The 22,523-nt window shown below is 40.4% G+C and overlaps 1 protein-coding gene across 24 annotated transcripts in view; it reads right to left on the bottom strand.

The window, feature by feature from the left end:
- Nucleotides 1-73: 73 nt before the first annotated feature.
- RAD17 (RAD17 checkpoint clamp loader component) overlaps nt 74-22,523 on the bottom strand; it is a 45,009-nt gene continuing 22,559 nt past the window's right edge. For 14 of the 24 annotated variants that reach the window (XM_054555241.2, XM_054555243.2, XM_054555256.2 and 11 more), the window contains 6 exon segments: nt 21,497-21,582; nt 21,241-21,387; nt 18,204-18,353; nt 14,695-14,815; nt 4,330-4,387; nt 74-842 (listed from right to left, as the gene is read on the bottom strand). In XM_054555241.2, the coding sequence (XP_054411216.1) occupies nt 581-842; nt 4,330-4,387; nt 14,695-14,815; nt 18,204-18,353; nt 21,241-21,387; nt 21,497-21,582 (824 nt within the window). In that variant the 3' untranslated portion in view covers nt 74-580. 24 annotated transcript variants of the gene reach the window in all.

Raw genomic sequence — 22,523 nt, 5'->3', positions numbered from 1 at the left:
TTGGTGCACTGTGCCTAAGGACCCATGGCAGACAGTGCATGCTAGATAATGTTAAAAGACAGGAGAAACAAAATTAAATTCAACATTTTAATTGTGATATAACTTATGTAAATACTTTCCAAAAAGTATCTAAGATATTCCACTGTACAACACGTCAAAACTTTATCTGAGAAGCTGGAGACAATAAAGTGTAAATAAGGCACACAGTTTACACTCGTAATTGCATCCTAAACTGTTGAATAGTTGATATTTACAACTCCCCATAACGTTTTTGCATCCTGAATTAGTCCTTCACATTTTGATATTTGGCATAATGTTCAAACACACTTCATACACACTGACCGCTCCTTAAACCACTCACAGATTTAATAAATACAGAAAAAATTAAGAGATTTGAAGGCTTGATCTTCTATTTACTTCAAGATGACAGAAGAGGTTTCTTGTGATGAAATACTACAAGAAGGAAGAATTAACAAACTGTTGTGTAATTCATCAGAAAAGCATATTAACTCTGCTGAAGTACCACTGAATGAAACAAAAATGAAGCTGTGAAGTAGCAATCTGAATAGCAGGCTGGCTTCTATGTCCCATCACTCTCATAGTCTTCTATTATTATGTTTTCTTCCATGTCTCCTTGGGCTGAAAAGGGCTGGGGCTGGCTAGCAGGCAGTTCACTGGCACTATTCTGACTCAAAGGAAGAGACCAGGTTTCCAGCGCAGTGGCTTGAGTGGGTTCACCCAGAGATTCCTCTGCAGAATGTCCTCCATTAAGCTGGGCTTCATCTCCGCTGTCAGGGTCTATCATTCCATGTTCCCTGTCAGTCAGGGCTTCCATTTTCAATCTGTCAGATTCACAGTGCAGGCATTAATAAGAACCAAAAGAGGAGATTTTTAAATTACACCATGAGTGTGATGATTATGAAGCCATCTTTCATTTACCTACATTGTGCTGTTTAGCTAGTCCCTTTAACTATAAAAACAAAACTACAAGGTAAATGACAAACTGTGAATAAGTTCCTACAACTTAAAATACAAAAAGGAGCTGAACACGGTGGCTCATGCCTGTACTATCAGCACTGTGGGAGGCCAAGGCAGGCAGATCACTTGAGGCCAGGAGTTCAAGACCAGCCTGGCCAACATGGCGAAACCCCATCTCTATTGAAAATAGAAAAATTAGCCAGGTGTGGTGGCACGCGTCTGTAATCCCAGCTACTCAGGAGGCTGAGGCAGGAGAATTGTTTGAACCCAGGAGGCAGAAGTTGCAGTGAGCCAAGCTCGTGCCACTGAACTCCAGCCTGGACGACAGAGCAAGACTCTGTCTCCAAACAAAAAACAAACAAACCAAACCAAACCACAACAACAAAAACACCTAAAAATAAAAAGAAATAATGTCTTCAGTAAAGATTTTTTTTTTTTTTTTTTTTTTTTTTTATTGAGACTGTCTTGCTCTGTCGCCCAGGCTGGAGTGCAGTGGTGCAATCTCAGTTTACTGCAACCTCTGCCTCCCAGGTTCAAGCGATTCTCCTGCCTCAGCCTCCCAAGTAGCTGGGATTACAGGCACATGCCACCATGCCCAACTAATTTGTATTTTTAGTAGACATGGGGTTTCACCATGTTGGCCAGGGTAATCTTGAACTCCCGAACTCAGGTGATCCACCTGCCTCCGCCTCCCAAAGTGCGGGGATTACAAGTGTGAGCCACCACACCCAGCCTTCAGTAAAGAATTTTTACAAATTAAAAAGGAAAAAATGAAATATAATAGAAAAATGGGCACAAACGTGGACAACTTATAAAACAAATACAAATGGTTACTAAAATTGTTAAATCTAATTTGTAATTTAAAAAATGAAAATTAACATAATGAGCTACTACTGTCATCTTTTTTTTTTTTTTTTTGAGACAGTCTTGCTCTGTCGACCAGGCTAGAGGGCAGTAGCACGATCTTGGCTCACTGCAACCTCTGCTTCAGGTTCAAGCGATTCTCCTGTCTCAGCCTCTGGAGTAGCGGGGATTACAGGCAGGCACGACCACACCCAGCTAGTTTTTGTATTTTTAGCAGAGATAGGGTTTCACCATGTTGGCCAGGCTGGTCTCGAACTCCTGACCTTAGATGATCCACCACCTTCAGCCTCCCAAAGTGCTGGGATTACAGGCATGAGCCACTGCGCCCGGCCTATTACTGTCATCTTCTAAACTGGCAAAGATACTTTTAAAACCCAGTGGTGGCAAGGGTTAGGAGAAAAGAACATACTGATACACTGTAAGTGGATATAAAATTGGCAAAATATTCTTGCCAACAATTTGGCAATAAAGAGGAAAAGCCCCAAAAGGTATATACCTATTGATCCAGCAATTTCATTTGTAGGAATTCATCCTAAGTAAATAGTATTTGAAGTGCATGATGACTCATCTATAAGGCTGGGATAGTAAAAGCTGAAAAAAAGCTAAATGGGCAAAAATAACGTGTAGGTTGAATTATGGGAAATTAAACATCTATTAAATATTAAGTACTAATATTTAATACTAAATACTAAACATATGAACGATGGTTTTAAATATGGTCAACATAAATAAAAGATAGTACCAGTCATTGTAATATATAGCACTGAAAATACTGCCTCTCGTGGCCGGGCACGGTGGCTCACGCTTGTAATCCCAGCACTTTGGGAGGCTGAAGTGGGCGGATCACGAGGTCAGGAGATCAAGACCATCCTGGCTACCACAGTGAAACCCTGTCTCTACTAAAAATACAAAAAATTAGCCGGGCGTGGTGGTGGGCACCTGTAGTCCCAGCTACTCTGGAGGCTGAGGCAGGAGAATGGCGTGAGCCCGGGAGGCGGAGCTTGCAGTGAGCTGAGATCATGCTACTGCACTCCAGCCTGGGCGATAAAGCTAGACTCTGTCTAAAAAAAAAAAAAAAGAAAATACTGCCTCTCACGTCACATCAAGTAGGTAGTTGAACCAATAATAAAATAGTGAAGATTCTCATTCAATTTAGGCTTGTGTAAATTGCAGCAACCCAATACATCTCAGGAGCAAAAATACAATAGAACATACTTGTCTTTATTTTGATGCCATAATCTTAGGCGTTGGGGGAGAGGAGCCATCAAAGAGACTTGGTCCTGCTTTCATTCAGAGGGAAGTGAGAAGAAAAGCAGTGTTTATGAAAATGTGTAAGCCCTGATCACATCCCAGTGGGACGATGCTTCAAGATCCATCCATCATGGTCTTTCTGCGATAGGAAAGATGGGCTCCACATAGCTAAGCCAGTATACAGAAAAAAACATTAACACTACAAAGGCCTTAATGAATCTTTGAGGGTAAAGAGGGGGAAAAAAGCTCACATCACAGGAGTTTTCCATTTGGGACCAGAAATAGGAGAAAAGGTAGGAGGAGTCAGAGGTGCCACTTCTATCACTTACTTTTGTCCATGCATTCAGTAAGCAAGATTTTTTAAATCTTTTTTTTGAGATGGAGTTTTGCTTTTGTTGCCCAGGCTGGGGTGCAATGGTGTGATCTTGGCTCACTGCAACGTCCACCTCCTGGGTTGAAGTGATTCTCCTGCCTCAGCCTCCTGAGTAGCCGGGATTACAGGCATGTGCCCCACACCTGGCTAAATTTTGTATTTTTAGTAGAGATGGGGTTTCACTAGGGGTTTCACCATGTTGTCCAGGCTGGTCTTGAACTCCTGATCTCAGGTGATCCACCTGCCTCGGGCTCCCAAAGTGCTGGGATTACAAGCATGAACCACCACACCCGGCCATTTTTAAAATCTTTAAACAATTCCTGAGTGCTTAATTCGATCTTACAAATAAGCTAAGTCAAACTGAAATATAGGTTTTGTGTTAATCACTGATAATGGCACAGAAGCTACTTTCCAATAAAATGAATAGTGTATAGATAGATAGATAGATAGATAGACATCTACTTTTCGCTTGTTTAAATTTTCTAAAATAATAAAATATGAAGGACTCTTCTACTTTCTGAGGCAGTTCCTAGTCACTGCAGGTCTTCAAGCATAGGCTAAGAACATCTCTCAACAGGAAAGCTGGAAAGGGGTTCTAGATTTGTTGAATTGGAGGATCTTAAAGATTCCTCTGCCTTTGTGATTCCACGCTTCCATTTAATCTGGTATAGTCCATTGGGAGTGGGTGAAAATATGCTGTTATATTTAAGAAAAGGAAGGGTCTATAATACAATTATGTTTATAAATTACTAGGTACAGTATGTCTTTCTTGGATGTTACAGATAACAGTTATTGACTCATATTGAACATATTCAGTAGACATTTCACTATTAGCTTTTTGGAAATTGAGATGATCAACTTACCTTCCAAAGTGTCGCTTCAGAGGGAGCCTTCCAATATCTTGGATAAAAGAAATCTGAGCTGAAACAGATTTTTTAAAAGTTGTAAACAATTTTCCAAAGAAAATATACAAATGGCCAATAAGCACATGAAAAGATGCTGAACATCACTAATCTTTAGAGAAATGCAAATCCAAGCCATAGTGAGATACCAATTCACATCTATTAGGATGACTGTTATAAAAAACCAGAAAACAAGAAGTGTGGGTAAGGATGTGGAGAAACTGGAACCCTGTGCATTGCTCATGGGAATGTAAAATGGCGTAGCTGCTGTGGAAAACAGTATAGTGCGTCCTCAAAAAATTAAAAATGGAATTATTGTATGATCTAACAATTCCACTTCTGAGTATATACCCAAAATAATTAAAAGCAGAGTCTCAAAAAGATATTTGTATGCCCATGTTCATATCAGCATTAACAATAATCAATGGGTGGAAGCAACCCAAGTGTCCATCAACAGATGAATGGATAACCAAATATGGTATATACATGTAATGGAATATTACTCAGCTTTAAAAAGGACACATGCTGTAACACAAATGAACTGCGGTGACATCATTCTAAGTGAAACCAGTCGCAAAAGAACAAATATTGTATGATTCCACTTATATTAAGTATTTAGAGTCATAAATTCATAGAGACAGAAAGTAGAATGGTGGCTGCCAGGGGGAAGGGAAAATGGGGAATTAATGCTAATAGTTATAGAATTTCAGTTTTGCAAGAAGCAAAAGTTTCGGAAACTGGTTGCAGAACAAGGTGGATATACTTAACACTACTGCACTGTAGAATTCAAAATGGTTAAGATGATAAACTTTATGCTTTGTATACTTTATCACAATTAAAAATGCAAAAAGAAAAAGAATGTCATAGTAAACTTTCAGGATGACAGCATAAGCTCTTGTGTACCCACTCCCAAAGATAAGCAAAATCGGTGAAAACTTTTAAAAATCAATCATTTGAAGTCTCTGGAAACTGTCCTAATAGCATACAGCAAATGAGAAAAGATCTATTCAGTAAAATCAAACAGGAAGAATCTGAGGCATTTGAGCCACTATCTCCTCCCTCCCATTCCCAACCCTGAGCTGAGAGGGCTCAGCTTGATGAACATTTCATTCCAGGTGGGTACAGCCAAGAACTAAGGACTCCTTCCTACTGGAGTGCAGCAGGGTGTTTGGGGCTTCCTTTCTCCACCCGGCCCTACTCATAGGATAAGAGGTTCTAACCCAAAGGCACTGTCCCCTGTCCCAACTGCAGTCTCCCTTACCCAGCTTGTTACATAGCAGAGGGTCCACACTGGGAGAGGCAAGCCAAAATAATCAGAGGCTACCTCTGCAGCTGGGCACTTACCCAAAATAAATGGCTTCGAGATTTTGCCCAGAGGAGAGGCAGTCCATAGGAAAAAGCTCCGAAGCCTTCCCCAAAGGAACTCACTTTATTTGAAACATAGTGTGGGGAAGTTCATGCCTAAAGGGCACCCCGGAAACCAGCTCCTCTTAAATAAGAACAAGCTAAACATAAGCCTACTAGTTCATAAGAAACAACCAGGGAAAGAGACAACTAAGAAGGGCCCTCCTGGTTTCAGAACAACCCTCAGAAACTGGCTTGAAAGCCCACACCTGCCCATATTAAATTGGATCAGACTGTGGAGAAATTTTTGTCCTAGGGCACTGCTGAAAACAGAGCAATTAGTAATTAGGGAGTAGTCAGGTGCAGTGGCTCACGTCTGTAATCCCAGCACTTTGGGAGGCCAAGGTGGGTGGATCACTTGAGGTCAGGAGTTCAAGACCAGCCTGGCTAACATGGTGAAATGCTATCTCTACTAAAAACAGAAAAATTAGCTGGGGATGGTGGCACGTGCCTGTAGTCCCTGCTACCCAGAAGGCTGAAGCATAAGAATTGCTTGAGCCCAGGAGGCGGAGGTTGCACTGAGCCATCATACCACTGCACTCCAGTCTGGGTGACAGAGCAAGCGAGACCCTTTCCTCAAAAAAAAAAAAAAAAAAAAGTAATTTGGGTAGCCAACAGTGTGATAACAAAGGAAGCAAAGAGCTATACAGAGATATCAGGGAAAGAGACAAAGTAAGCTCTGCTAAAACCACCATCATCCAAGTAAACTGTGGGCACAGCCAAGGATGAGCTCTCTGAAGAGGGAGGAAGGCTTCATATTGCAAAAGACAGACTTCATTAGATGAGTTTAGCCAAGTCACTAAACAAACAAGCACACAACAATAAAAACAAGCCCCAGAGGAAGAGAATCAATATTCTCCAAAATTGCTACAATATATTCCCTAAAACATCTATCTAGTTTTCAACAAAAAATTATGACATATAAAGAAACAGGAAAGTGTGACCTACACACAAGAAAAAGGTGGGTAAAAGAAACTGCCTTTGCGAGGGCTCAGACATTAAATTTAACAGAAAAAGACTTCAGATAAGCCATTATAAATATTTTCAAAGTAGAAAAGGAAATCATGCTTAAAGTAGTAAAGAAAGCTGTAATGACAATGTCTCATGAAAAAGAGTATCAACAAAAACACAAAAATTATAAAAAGAACCAAATGAAAATTCTGGAGTCAAAAAGTACAATAACTAAAATGAAAAATTCACTAAAGGGGCTCAACAGTAGATTTGAACCAGAAGTATCATCATACTTAGACATACGCCAGGTGTGGTAGCTCATGCTTGTAATCCCAGCACTTTGGGAGGCCGAGGCAGGCAGATCACCTGAGGTCAGGAGTTCAAGGCCAGCCTGGCCAACATGGCGAAACCCCACCGGGCATAGCGGCACGTGCCTGTATTCCCAGCTACTCAGGGGGTTGAGGCAGGAGAACTGCTTGAACCCGGGAGGTGGAGATTGCAGTGAGCTGAGATGGTGCTACCGCACTCCAGCCTGGACAACAGAGGGAGACTCTTTCTCAAAAAAAACAAAAAAAACTTGGACATAGATTGACATATAGAAGACAGAAGAAACATGAACAAAATCTCAGAAAAACGTGGAACACTTTCAAGTGAACATACCCTAATGAATGACTAGAAGGACAGAAAGAAGCAGAAAAATATTTAAAGAAATAATGGCTGAAAATGACATAGTAAATAAAAGCGGAAGAAACGGTATAAAAATTGATAAGAAAAACCAAAACATCTACTTTTACTAATTTTTACAAACCTTTTAAAGTTTGCACATCTAACACTATGAGGACCTTTGGATACTTACTTGTTAAAAATTCTACTACACAGGCCGAAGCAGGCGGATCACCTGAGGTCAGGGGTTTGAGACCAGACTGGCCAACATAGTAAAACTCCATCTTTACTAAAAATACAAAAATTAGCTGGGTGTGGTGGTATGCGCCTGTAATCCAAGCTACTCAGGAGGCTGAGGTAGGAGAATCGCTTGAACCTGGGAAGTGGAGGTTGCAGTGAGCCAAGATGGTGCCACTGCACTTACAGCAAGACTCCATCTCAAAATTAAAAAAAAAAAAAAAAAAAAAAATCTACTACAAACAGTTATTTTAATTAACAAACAAAATTGTATATATTTACTGTGGGCAACATATTGTTTTAATATATACATTGTAGAATGACTATAGCTAACATATATATCACCTCACAGAGTTATTATTTTTGTGGCAAAGACACTTAACGTTCACTCTCAGCATTTTTCAAGAATACGATATATTGGTTGGGTGTGGTAGCTCACACCTGTAGTCCCAGCACTTTGGGAGGCTGAGGTGGGAGGATTGCTTGAACCCAGGAGTTCAAGACCAGCCTGTGCAACATGGCAAAACCCCGTCCTTACAAAAAAAAAAAAAATACAAAAATTAGCTAAGTGTGGTGGTGCGCACCTGTGGTTACCAACTACTCAGTAGGCTGAGGTGGGAGGATCACTTGAGCCAAGGAGGTTTAGGCTGCAGTGAGCCGTGATCACACCACCACAATCCAGCTTGGGTGACAAGAGTGATACTCTGACTCAAAAAAAGAAACAAAACCACACACACACACACACAAAATACTATTAATTATAGTCACCATGTTGTAAAATAGAATTCTTGAATTTATTCCTCCTACATAACAAAATTTTATATTCTTTGATCAACATCTCCCCTACCACCCAAGCCCATGGTAATCCCATTCTGTGCTCTACTACTATGAGATCAACTTTTTTAGCTCCTATATAAGTGAGAATATGCAATATTTGTCTTTCTGTGCCTGGCTTATTTCATTTCAAATAAGGTCTTCCAGGTTCATCCATGTTACTGCAAATGACAAGATTTTGTTCTTTTTTATGGCTGAATAGTATTCCACTGTGTATATATACCACATTTTCCTCATCCAATGGACAATAAGACTGACTCTATATCTTGGTTATTGTGAATAATGCTGCAATAAAACATGGGAGGGAGGGCAGATATCTCTTCAACATACTGACTTCATATTCTTTTTTTTTTTTTTTTTGAGATGGAGTCTGGCTCTGTCACCCAGGCTGGAGTGCAGCAACACAACCTCAGCTCACAGTAACCTCCACCTCCTGGATTCATGCAATTCTCCTGACTCAGACTCCAGGGTAGCTGGGATTACAGGAGTACACCACCACATCTAGCTAATTTTTTATATTTTTGGTAGAGACGGGGTTTCACTATGTTTGCCAGACTGGTCTCAAACTCCTGGCCTCAAGTGATCCGCCTGCCTCGCCTCCCAAAGTGCTGGGATTACAGGCATGAGCCACTGCGCCTGGCCTTGACTTCATATTCTTTGTATATATGTCCAGTAGTGGGACTGCTGGATCATATGGTAGTTCTATTTTTAGAGTTTTTTTGTTTTTTGAGACAGAGTTTTGCTTTTGTTGCCAGGCTGGGGTGCAATGGCATGATCTTGGCTCACCGCAACCTCTGCCTCCCAAGTTCAAGCGATTCTCCTGCCTCAGCCTCCCAAGTAGCTGCGATTACAGGCATGTGCCACCACGCCCAGCTAATTTTTGTATTTTTAGTAGAGGCAGGGTTTCACCATGTTGGTCAGGCTAGTCTCGAACTCCCGACCTCAGGTGATCCACCCACCTCGGCCTCCCAAAGTGCTGGGATTACAGGTGTGAGCCACCACGCCTGGCCTATTTTTAGTTTTTTTGGTGTTTTGTGTGTGTGTGTGTGTGTGTGTGTGTGTGTGTTTGGTAGAGACAGGGTTTCACTATGTTGCCAGGCTGCTCTCAAACTCCTGACCTCGTGATCCGCCCGCCTCGGCCTCCCAAAGTGCTGGGATTACAGGCGTGAGCCACTGCGCCCGGCCTATTTTCAGTTTTTTAAGGAACCGCCATACTGTTCCTCAAAACAGCTGTACTAATTTACATTCTAACTAACTCTGTGATTCTCTTTTCTCCACACCCTGGCCAACACTTGTTATCATTTATCTTTTGGTAACGGCCATTCTAACTGGTGTAATATGATATCTCATTGTGGTTTTAAGTGTGTTTCCCCGATCATTAGTGTTAAGCCTTAATGTTAAGCAGTTTTTCATATACCTTTTGGCCAGTCTTCTTTTAAGAAATGTCTATCTGGTCCTTTGTCTTTTGAGACAGCATCTCACTCTGTCCCCCAGGCTAGAATATAGCAGCGTGATCTCGGCTCACTGCAACTTTCCCTTCCCAGGCTCAAACCATCCTCCCACTCAGCCTCCAAGTAGCTGGGACTACAGGTGTGTGCCACTACACCCGGCTAATTTTATCTTTTTTTTTTTTTTTTTTTTGAAACAGAATTTTGCTCTTGTTGCCCAGGCTGGAGTGCAATGGTGCAAACTCGGCTCATGGCAACCTCCGCCTCCCGGGTTCAAGCAATTCTCCTGCCTCAGCCTCCTGAGTAGCTGGGATTACAGGTGCCCGCCACTGCACCCAGCTAATTTTTTGTATTTTCAGTACAGGTGGGGTTTTGCCATGTTGACCAGGCTGGTCTTGATCTCCTGACCTCAGGTGATCCACCCACCTCGGCCAACCAAAGTGCTGGGGTTACAGGCGTGAGCCACCGCGCCCAGCCAATTTTATCTATTTTTTGTAGAGACAGGGTTTCACCATGTTGCCCAGGCTGGAATTGCCTGTTTTTTAATTGGGTTGTTTTCTTACTATTGCATTCTTTGAGTTCCTTATATATTTTGATTATTAACCCCTTATCAGATGTATAATTTACAAATACTTTCTCCCATTATGTAGGTTGGCTCTTCATTCTGTTGTTTCCTTTGCTGTGCAGAGGCTTTTCAGTTTTGATGTAATCCTATTTGTTTATTTTTGCTTTTGTTGCCTATAATCAGGATCTTTAAAAAATAGCTCTTTGATATGAACAGCTTAGAGATGTGATCCCAGAATCTGAATTTTTAATTAGTGGATAAATGATAAAAGTTACCTTCACCAGCAATTTTACCATCAGTTTCTCTTTTGTAATGTGTATTTTAAGGGCCATATTTCATTAATGATCACCTGTCTGTGGTGCTAATCTTCAAAACAGAAAACAGAATTTGTGTCATATTAAAAATATTAGTAATATACCATATAACTTACCAAAACATCTCAGAAATTTTATTTTATTTTTTTGGAGAGGGTCTCACCCTGTCACCCAAGCTAGACAGGCTAGAGTGCAGTGGGGTGATCACAGCTCACTATACCCTTCACTTCCCGGGCTCAAGTGATCCCCCTACTGCAGCCTCCCGAGTAGCTGGGACTACAGGTGCAAGCCACAACACCCAGCTAATTTTTAAATTTTTTTGTAGAGACAAGGTATCACCGTGTTGCCTAGGCTGGTCTCAAACTTCTGGACTCAAGCGATCTTCCCACCTTGGCCGCCCAAAGTGCTGGGATTATAGGCATGAGCCGCCATGCCTGGCCCAGAAATTTTAAAGATAGAGTTGACCTTATCAGTGATCAGAAGAAAGGATTAAAGAGTAAATATCTACTTTGATACAATGAAGTGTTTTGTCTTACAGCTTTTGTAAGTACTGATACTTGAAGTGTTTAAAATGTTGTGTATTCATAGGCAAAAATAACGTTTATGCAGTGGACATGATGAATCTGTTGGTCAGAATCCAGATATCTTTCCTCTCCTTGCCAATTTTTTCTAAGATCACTTCTGTGGTATTTCTGCCAAAAAAATACATATCCTGAATCCAATAATGAGGAATCACCAGACAAACCCAAATTGAGGGATAGTATACACAGTAACTGTCCTATATCCCTCTAAAATGTCATGGACAAAGAAAGACTACAAAACTGTTCCAGATCAAGGGAGACTAAAAACACACAGAAACTAAATCATTAAATGCATCAGGTTATCTTTCATTGGATTCTGGACAAGAAATGGGGAGTTATCATTTTACAAAGGAGATTATTAGGGCCGGGTGCGGTGGCCTGTGCCTATAATCCTAGCACTTTGGGAGGCTGAGGCAAGAGGATTGCTTGAGGCCAGCAGTTCAAGACCAACCTGGCCAACATAGCGAGATCCCGTCTCTATTAATTAAAAATAATAAAAAAAGGATATTATTAGGACAATTGGAAAAATCTGAATGGGGACTATAAAATAAACGGTATTAATGTTAATTTCCTGATTTGATTGCACACTGTAGTTATGCAGGAAAATGTCCTTGTTTTTAGCAAGTGCAGACTTAAGTTTTTAAGAATAATGGGCTATCATGCCTGCAATTTACTCAAGACTAGTTTAGCAAAATAATACATATATGTGCATGCTTATAAAGAGAGAGAATATAATCAGACAAATATGGTAAAAAATGTAATAATGAGGAAACTTAGTGAAGGATATAAAAGAACTTTTTGTACTATTCTTGCATCCTTACATTTAAAATAATTTCTTTTTTTTTTGAGACGGAGTCTCGCTCTGTCTCCCAGGCTGGAGTGCCGTGGCGTGATCTCGGTTCACTGCAAGCTCCACCTCCCGGGTTCACACCATTCTCCTGCCTCTGCCTACCGAGTAGCTGGGACTACAGGCACCTGCCACCGTGCCCGGCTAATTTTTTATATTTTTAGTAGAGACAGGGTTTCACTGTGTTAGCCAGGATGGTCTTGATCTTCTGACCTCGTGATCTGCCCACCTCGGCCTCCCAAAGTGTTGGGATTACAGGTGTGAGCCACCGCGCCCGGCCTGAAATAATTTCAAAATAAAGTTTAAAAACTAGTGGCCAGGCGCGGTGGCTCACACCTGTAATTCCGCATTTTGGGAGTCCGAGGTGGGCAGATCACTTAAGGCCAGGAGTTCGAGACCAGCCTGGCCAACATGGTGACACCCCACCTCTACTAAAAATACAAAAAAAAGTAGCCGGGTGTTGTGGCACATGCCTGTAATCCCAGCTACTTTGGAGGCTGAGGCAGGAGAATCGCTTGAACCTGGGAGGCAGAGGTTGTGGTAAGTCGAGATCATGCCATTGCACTCCAGCCTCAGCAACAAGAGTGAAACTCCATCTCAAAAAAAAAAAAGTTTAAAAACTAGTGTAATCTTTTTTTTTTTTTTTGAGACAGAGTCTCGCTCTGTCGCCCAGGCTGGAGGGCAGTGGTGCGATCTCGGCTCACTGCAAGCTCTGCCTCCCAGGTTCATGCTGTTCTCCCGCCTCAGCCTCCCAAGTAGCTGGGATTACAGGCACCCGCCACCAGGCCTGTTTTTTTTTGTTTTTTGTGGTTTTTTTTGTATTTTTAGTAGAGATGGGGTTTCACCGTGTTAGCCAGCATGGTCTCGATCTCCTGACCTTGTGATCTGCCCGTCTTGGCCTCCCAAAGTACCGGGATTACAGGCATGAGCCACCGCACCCGGCCAAAAACTAGTGTACTCTTAAAGCAATTGGCAAGGAGAAGGGCAATCTCTGGATTCTGATCAACAGATTAATCATGACCACTGCCCAAAAGTTATGCCATTTTTGCCTGTGAATGCGTAACATTTTCAAAACTTGTGCAGATGTATACTGCCACAGGCATAGTAATGTTTGTAGCATTATAATTTCATAATATAGAAATATAATGAAAATATACTATTAATAGGCATTTTTGTAATACTGAAATCCACCAAAATATCCATCATAAGGTTAAATAAAATGTTTATAAATTGGAAAAAAATGAGTTAGATTGCTGCTCTGACATTAACTTGTAAGATATGAAAGGCTATCCACAGTAAGTGACATAAGCAAATTATGCATGTTTCTACATTCACAGAAGAGTATCTGGAAGAATTTCCATTAATCTGTCAAAGCAACCTGTGGTTGTAGGGGAAGTACTTTCAATTTTTACTTTAGAAACTTCCTTTTTTTTTTTTTTTGAGACAGCCTCACTCTGTCACCCAGGCTGGAGTGCAATGGCCTGATCTTGGCTCACTGCAACCTCTGCCTCCCGGGTTCAAGGTTCTCCTGCCTCAGCCTCCCGAGTGGCTTGGGTTACAGACGCGTGCCACCACGCCTGGCTAATTTTTTGTATTTTTAGTAGAAAGGGGGTTTCCCAGCCTTGGCCTCCCAAAGTGCTGGGATTACAGGCATAAGCTACCATGCTCGGCTCTTTATATATTTCTATATCATCTGATGCTTTTTGTTTTTTTGAGACAGACCTCACTTTGTCACCCAGCCTGGAGTGCAGGTGTGTGATCTTGGCTCACTGCAGCCTCCACCTCCTGGGTTCAAGTGATTCTCCTGCCTCAGCCTCCCGAGTAGCTGGGATTACAAGTGCATGCCACCACGCCCGGCTAATTTTTCTATTTTTAGTAGAGACAGGGTTTCGCCATGTTGGCCAGGCTGGTCTCGAACTCCTAACCTCCAGTGATCTGCCTGTCTTGACCTTCCAAAGTGCTGGGATTACAGGCATGAGCCACTGCACCTGGCCTGTTTGATGCTTTTTTTTTAAAAAAAAAACAAACATAAAGGATCCAGAATTATCTGGATCAAAAAATAAAAGGAAAAAAGGTATCTCACTGCATATAGCAATAAATTGGCCCACAAAAAGATACTGCTATAAAACCCTACTTCTGGCTGCATGTAGTGGCTCATACCTGTAATCCCAGCACTCTGGGGGGCTGAGGCAGGCAGATCACAAGGTCAGGAGATCGAGACCATCCTGGCTAATACGGTGAAACCCCATCTCTACTAAAAATACAAAAATTAGCCAGGTGTGGGGGCGCGTGCCTGTGGTCCCAGCTACTCAGAAGGCTGAGCGAAGAATTGCTTGAACCCAGGAGGCAGAGGTTGCAGTGAGCCGAGATCGTGCCACCACAATCCAGCCTGGACAGTAGAGACTCCATCTAAAAAAATAAAATAAATAAATTAATTAAAAAACCCTACTTCTTAAAAGAAAAGAAAAACCTATGTTATTACCTTGATTTCTCATTGGAATGGTTAGTAGAGCAAGGTATGGCAATAGCTGAGTTTGGAGGCATAAAGCTGGTAGGCAGAAGTCAGGAAAAAGTGCTTTTGCTGCCAGGCAATTTTCCCGATACTGTATAGAAAAGAAAAAAAAAGATGAAAGGAAAAATGAAATTAAAAATATGTATTCCTAGACAAACTAAGTTTATTATATAAACTTACACGATAAGTTTATATTAACTTGTGGGTTTATATACCACAAATATACTTTTAATAGCTTATTTAAGTAGTCCTTTATAGTTTTTTTAGCATCGTTTAATAAAGTATTTTACCTACACAACTATTCCACATTTGATAAACAAGAATTTTTAAAAGACATTGAATGTATAAGAAAACCAAATTTAAAACTCAAAGGAATTGTTTATGAGCACATACACATCACAAATTACATGAAAATAGTTTTCAATGAAATAATTTGTTTTCTTTAGTCAACACAATGTTATGCTGAGCAAGAGAAAAGCACAATCCCTGCCTTCAAGAAGCTAAGTCTTAGATAATTTATATGCAGCTATAATAAAAAATTAATATATATGCTATAAAAGGCAAAGCAAGTCAATGAGATATAAATTGCTTAAAAGTCATTAAATTCTCCAAGAAATCTGCTGGAAAAAATGTCCTAGGTAATAAATTATAGTAGGGTAATTTTCAGCTGTATGATTTTAGAACTGGAAGACATCTCAGAGATGACCCAGTCCAGGGGTCATGAATTCAGATATTACAGAAGTTAAGCAGGCAATATAAGTGAATGAACCAGCTGGGGACAGTGGTGCCTACTACTCTCATCTCAAAGGGGCAGATGCTACATGGCGAGGTGATTGCTGCTACGGCAGAAATATGAGCCAGTGTTATACTTCACTTTCCTTTTATTTTTTTGAGAGATGGGGGTCTCACTCTGTTGCCCAGGCTGGAGTGCAGTGGCACAATCATTGTTTACTGCAAACTCTGCCTCCCAGGCTTAAGCAATCCTCCCAATTCAGCCTCCCAAGTAGCTGGGACTAGGTAGGAAAAACAAAAAAAAAAATTTTCTTTTTCCTGTAGATGTGGGATCTCACTATATTGCTGGTTTCAAATTCCTGGTGTGTGCCACCACACCCAGCTAATTTTTTTATTTTTATTTTTTTTTATAGAGATGGAGTTTCACCATATTGCCCAGGCAGGTCTCAAACTCCTGGGCTCTAGTGATCCTTCCACCTCAGCTTTCCAAAGTGCTCGGATTATAGGTGTGAGCCACCGCACCTGGCCTTTTTTTTTTTTTTTTTTTTTTTTTTTTAACCAGGAGATTCCAGAAATTCTGAAGCTAGAAATTCATATCTAACTTTTTTTTTTTGAGACGGAGTCTTTTTCTGTTGCCTAGGCTGAAGTGCAGTGGCATGATCTCAGCTCACTGCAACTTCTGCCTCCCGGGTTCACGCGATTCTCCTGCTTCGGCCTCCTGAGTAGCTGGGATTACAGGTGTGAGCCACAGTGCCCGGCCGAAATTCATATCTGACTTTTAATCATTAGTCTGATTTTTTTAAAGATTGGCAATTCATTTTGAAAACTCTGTTGTGTATTTTGTTTTCAACTTGTGTGCCTCCCATTTTTTACCTCTAAATAATTCAATCATCTACATTTTTAGCTGTGGAGAATAAGAACACATTAGGTGAATACCTTGTCCACATAGAGGCAAGGCCAAGATTTCTTCTCCTTTCTTTGATTAATTTAAAATGACAAATAAGCTCTGTATGTATTTATAGGTATACAACATGATGTTCTGAAATATGTATATATGGTAGAATGGCTAAATCGAACCAATTAACATATGCATTACCTTACATACATATATTTTTTATGTGTGGTAAGAACACTTAAAATCTACTGTTTTAGTGATTTTCTTTTTTTTTTGAGATGGAGTCTTGCTCTGTCTCCCAGGCTAGAGTGCAGCGGCGCAACGTCAGCTCACTGCAAGCTCCACCTCCTGGGTTCACGCCATTCTCCTGCCTCAGCCTCCAGAGTAGTTGGGACTACAGGCGCACGCCGCCACACCTGGCTAAGATTTTTTATTTTTAGTAGAGACAGGGTTTCATCGTGTTAGCCAGGATGGTCTCGATCTCCTGACCTTGTGATCTGCCCGCCTCAGCCTCCCAAAGTGCTGGGATTACAGGCGTGAGCCACCATGCCCGGCCATGATTTTCAAATACATGACACATTGTTATTAATAGTCACCATGTTATACAATATATCTCTTGAACTTAAAACTTACTCCTCCTGGCCAGCGAGGCTCCATCTCAAAAACAAAAAACAAAAAAAACTTATTCCTCCTGCCTAACTGAAATTTTATATACTAGGGATTTCTATTTTCCAATCAGCATTCTCAGGTTGAACTAGGGTTTATTTATTTACTATTTTTTTCTTTTTCTTGTAGATATGGGATCTCACTATGTTGCCCAGGCTGGTCTCAAACTCCTGGGCTCAACTGATCCTCTTGTTTTGGCCTTCCACAGTGCTGGGATTACAGGTGTGAACCACCATGCCTGGCCCTAAAGTTTGTTTTTGATTGAAACTGAAATATAACTACGCAGCTGGGCACAGTGGCTCATGCCTGTAATCCCAGCACTTTGAGAGGTCAAGGCGGGCAGATCACTTAAGGTCAGGAGTTCAAGAACAGCCTGGCCAACATGGCGAAACCCCGTCTCTACTAAAAATACAAAAATTAGCTGGGCATGGAGGTAGATGCCTGTAATCCCAGCTACTCAGGAGGCTGAGGTGGGAGAATTGCTTGAACCTAGAGGTGGAGGTTGCAGTGAGCCGAGATGGCACCACTGCACTCCAGCCTAGGCAACAGAACGACTCTGTCTGAATAAAAAATATAAATAAAAAATTAAATATGGCCAGTCATGGTGTCTCACGTTTGTAATCCCAGCACTTTGAGAGGCCGAGGCAAGAGGATCATGAGGTCAAGAGATCGAGACCATCCTGGCCAACATGGTGAAATCCTGTCTCTACTAAAAATACAAAAAATTAGCCAGGCATGGTGGCTGGCGCCTGTAATTCCAGCTACCTGAGAGGCTGAGGCAGGAGAACTGCTTGAACCCGGGAGGCGGAGGTTGCAGTGAGCCGAGATCATGCCATTGCACTCCAGCCTGGGCAAAAAGAGCGAAACTCCGTCTCAAAAAATAAAAAAACAAAAAATAAAATAAAATGTAACTACACTTTGATTCCAATAAAACTGAACTAATGTTTTCAAATTTTGATGGTCTTTTTTCCCTTAAAAAATTGTACAAGCATTTAAGAGTCACCTTTTTATGTTTTATAAAAACTCAGAATCTAATTGTGGACCTTAGCAACTATTTTATTAAAAATGAAATATTTTTTCCTTTGTTATATTTTAAAGAAAATAACTGCTTTGAGTTATAATTCACATACCATAAAGTTCACATATTGAAAGTACAGAATTCTTTTTTTTTTTTTTTTTTTTTTACCTTTTTATTTATTAGAAACCACTGAGGTTTGTGCAAGGGTCGAAAACTTGATCCTCCTCCTTGGCAATGAGCATATCCTCGGGCTTTGTTGGAATGCATCACACCTCTCGTAGCTATAGATGTGCTATATTCCCTGAGTAAAGAGCGTGTCTAACAAATGAGACAAGATGTGAAAGAAAATAGATTTATAAAAGAGCATTACTGGTATTCCTGATATATACAAAAATACTGACCGTATTTAGTTCCTATATGTTCACTTTCTTCAACATCACTACAGCCCTATAAATAACAGCACTATAAACTTATCTAAAGCAAATTCCACTGGGACATATCCATCAAATTAAATGTGTAAACCCTGACTGGATCTTGGACAGGGGTGGGGGAAACAACTTTGAATACATTTTTGAGGCAAATGAGGAAATCTGAATAGGGACAATATATTGCTAGATTAGTGTCAAGTTTCTTTGGAAAGTTAACTTAATTATATAACTAATGAGTTAATGTAACTAATTAGTTAATATAACTAAAATATAATTGAAACTAAAATATGACTATGCAGCTGGGCGCAGTGGCTCACACCTGTAATCCCAACACTTTGAGAGGCCAGTTATATTAACTAGTTATATTTTAGTTTCAATGGGGTATGATAATGCTATGGTAGCTGTAATAGAACAATGTCCTTATGCTGCTTAAGTTCACGATGTTTGCAATTACTACTACTTTCCAATTATTCAGCCAGAAACAAATATGTAAATATATAGAGGGATTAAGAAAAAGTGGCAAAATATGCAAACTGGTAACAAAAGTTAAGGATATGCAGCTATTTATTGTACTATCATTTTTTAAAATTTTTAATTTGTGTGGGTACCTAGTAGCTATATATATTTATGAGGTACAGGAGTCATTTTGATACCGGCATACAACGTGTAATAATTACCTCAAGTTAAATGGGGCATCCATTACCTCAAGCATTTATCCTTGGTGTCACAAACAAGTCAATTATACTCTTTTCGTTATTTTGTATTATTATTTAAAACAGGGTCTTAGTCTGTTGCCCAGCCTGGATGTGATGGCATGATCACAGCTCACTATAATCTCAAACTCCTGGGCTCAAGTGATTCTCCCACTGCAGCCTCCCAAGTAGCTAGGACTACAGGTGCATGCCACCATACCCAGCTAATTTTTAAAATCTCTTCTAGAGATGGGGTCTTGCTGTGTTTCCCAGGCTGTTCTCAAACTTCTGGCCTCAAGTGATCTTCCTGCCTTGGACTCCCAAAGTGCGGAATTACTGGCAGGAACCACCGCTCCTGGCTCATTGTACTATCCTTTTAATTTATTTATAGGTTGGACAATTTCAAAATAAGAAAGAAACAATTATTTTAAAAGTTAAGCAAATTCAACTGCTGAGTAATGAAGCTCTATATCATAAATGGTTTTTCTGTGTCTTTCCTAATTTTACTTATTACTGCTACTTCAATTTTTTAATTTTTTGAGACAAGGTCCGGCTCTATTGCCCAGGCCGGAGTGCAGTGGCGTGATCTCAGCTCACTGCAACCTCTGCCTCCCGGGCTCAAGCCATCCTCCCACCTCAGCCTCCCGAGTAGCTGGGACCACTACACCCAAGCAATTTTCTTGGTATTTTTTGTAGAGATGGGGTGTCATCACATTGCCCCAGCTGGTCTCGTACTCATGAGCTCAAGTGATCCACCTGCCTCAGCCTCCTTAAGTGCTGGGTTTACAGGTGTGACCCACTGAGCCTGGCCTTATTTTAATATTTATAACACACAGAAATATTAACATATAAAAACAGTGTTGTCCAACAGAACATCCTGCAATGATGGAAATGTTTTGTATCTGGGCTGTTCAATAAAGTAGCCATCAGCCACATGCAGTTATCAAGTACTGGAGATGTGGCTAGTATGACTGAGGAACTGAATTTTTAATTAAATTTAAATGTAAATAGCTACATGTGGTTGGTGGCTGTTGTACTGGTAAGGGCAGTGTTAAGATGTTAAGAACAAAATACAAATTTTATGGTAAATAGTTTCAAATATGTAAAAGAAATAAATTTTAAAAACTAGCAGAAAGTGTAGCAACATGTACAGTTCTTTCTCTTGTATCTACTTCTTAATGGTTGTCATATTTTGAGTATGTATTAATTTTAAAATCAGAAAATAAGCTGGGACCGGGCATGGTGGCTCACTCCTGTAATCCCAGCACTTTGAGAGGCCAGGGCAGGCAGATCGCTTGAGCTCAGGAGTTCGAGACCAGCATGGGTAACATGGTGAAACCCTGTCTTTAAAAACAAAGAAAAAAAAATTAGCTAAGGATAGTGGTGCTTGCCTGTAGTCCCAGCTACTCGACGGGGGAGTGCCTGAGGTTGGAGGATTGCTTGAGCCCAGAAGGTCGAGGTTGCAGTGAACCGTGTTTGTACCACTGGACTCCAGCGTGGGCAAAAAAGTAAGATACTGTCTTGAAAAAAAAAAAAAAAGAAAATAAGCTGGGCATGGCGGTGTGTGCCTGTATTTCTAGCTACTTGGAAGGCAGACAGGAGAGGATCCCCTAAGCCCAGTAGTTCAAGACCAGACTGGGTAACATAGCTGTAGATAGAGCCTCTTCTCAAAAAAAAAAAAAAAAAAAAATCATAACACAAAACCAGAAAATTTAGAGACAGGAGTGGTGGCTCATGCTTGTAATCCCAGCACTTTCGGAGGCTCAGGTGAGAGGACTGTCTGAGCCCAGGCGTTTGAGACCAGCCTGAGCAACATAGTGAGACCCTGTCTCTACACACACACAGAAAAAAAAAGAAAAAAAGAAAATAACTTTAGAAACAATTGGTGCTATATTATCAGCAGAAAAATCAGATTTGCTACTGAAGGTTCATTATAAACACTGAGTTGGTTACATTAACTTTAGCATAGTTATGAAGAAGGGTCACATAAAATAATGTCAGGCAATTAGGGATAAAAGTAAACTTTCTTTTCTTAATTCTAAGGAAATACTATAAACATAAACATTTTAAGTCAAATGGTCTTACATTCCAGTCACCACTGAGGATATCTGCAAAACTTAGAAATTCACTGGCTCTCACAATATCATCAATTTCCATGAAGAAATCTATGTAGTTTTGGTGAAGATATAAATTAAATAAGTCTCCAGGCATGTGTGACATTTCTACTACCTCCTATAAAAAGAAGCATATATACATAAATTTGGTAAAAATGCAATGGTCAAATATATATGCACACAAATAATATATCCTTTGTAACCTGTACTGTCATCAAAGAACTTACCTCAGGTTCAACAAGTAATGTATCCCGTTCATATTCTGATAAATGAGAGGGCAACCGAGGTGAGTCTAATTCTGTTAAAGATGCTCCTATAAAAAATTTCTGGAATTATTAAAGATAATACCTTCTTTATAATTATATAGCACCTCTCATTTGCAGAGTTTGAAAATTTTAGACATACAATACCAACACAGTAAGCAAACTGTTAAAAAATAATAAATAAAAAACAACTGGAAGCAAGCACCTATTTTTTCCTTATTAGCAAGAACTAAATTAACAATTCTGATGCTTAGATTATGGTTTCTCTAGACTTAAAATATTCCATTTCCTAATGCACTCCCATTTCACCTTTTTCAACTTTGGGTTGCTTTCTTCCCTTGATTTCTCCTCTCAATACAGTGGTCTTTACTCTTTTATTTACTATGTAGGAAGATGTTGCTCTCTACATGAAAGAATACGAATTCCATTCACTAATGCAAGAGACGATAAACGTATATTGGGGAGGAAAAGAAAGGAGAGAAAGAAAAGAATCAGGTGGGAATAGTCACTCAGGTTCAAAGTAAGAGGATCCAGTGACAGAGGAGTATCCTCACTGCCACCTAAGTGATGCCCATTTTCCTCAGATGGTATGAAGGTTTCCATTTAGAAATCCCAATTTCTTTCCTTTAGGGTCATCAGACTGAAAACAGGCATTTGCTATCAAAAGGAGGGACTATTTGGGACACTAAAATGGGCAAGAGGGAGTGAAAACTGAGGGGAGCAGTCATCAAAAAAGACAGAAAAGGCAATAAACATCTCTGGTTGGGGAGACAGAAAGCTTGTAAATTAGAGAAATACAAGAGGATCGAAAGAAACCTTAAACTACCTGGTAATTTGTCTAAGGCTCTGTTGGCTGGAGCCCAGTGTTAAGAGGGCTTTAGGCTACCAACACTTGCCACTAAAAGTCTAGATGATCTGCCCTCTTACCTTCAGCAAACTATAATTTTAAAGATTTACACACATGGATATGGCCTGCAATAGCATGTTTTTA

Source organism: Pongo abelii, chromosome 4, assembly GCF_028885655.2.
Source record: "Pongo abelii isolate AG06213 chromosome 4, NHGRI_mPonAbe1-v2.0_pri, whole genome shotgun sequence".
Lineage (NCBI taxonomy): Eukaryota > Metazoa > Chordata > Mammalia > Primates > Hominidae > Pongo > Pongo abelii.
The sequence above is the reverse complement of the archived record's forward strand: the minus strand, read 5'-3'. Positions and strand labels throughout refer to the sequence as shown.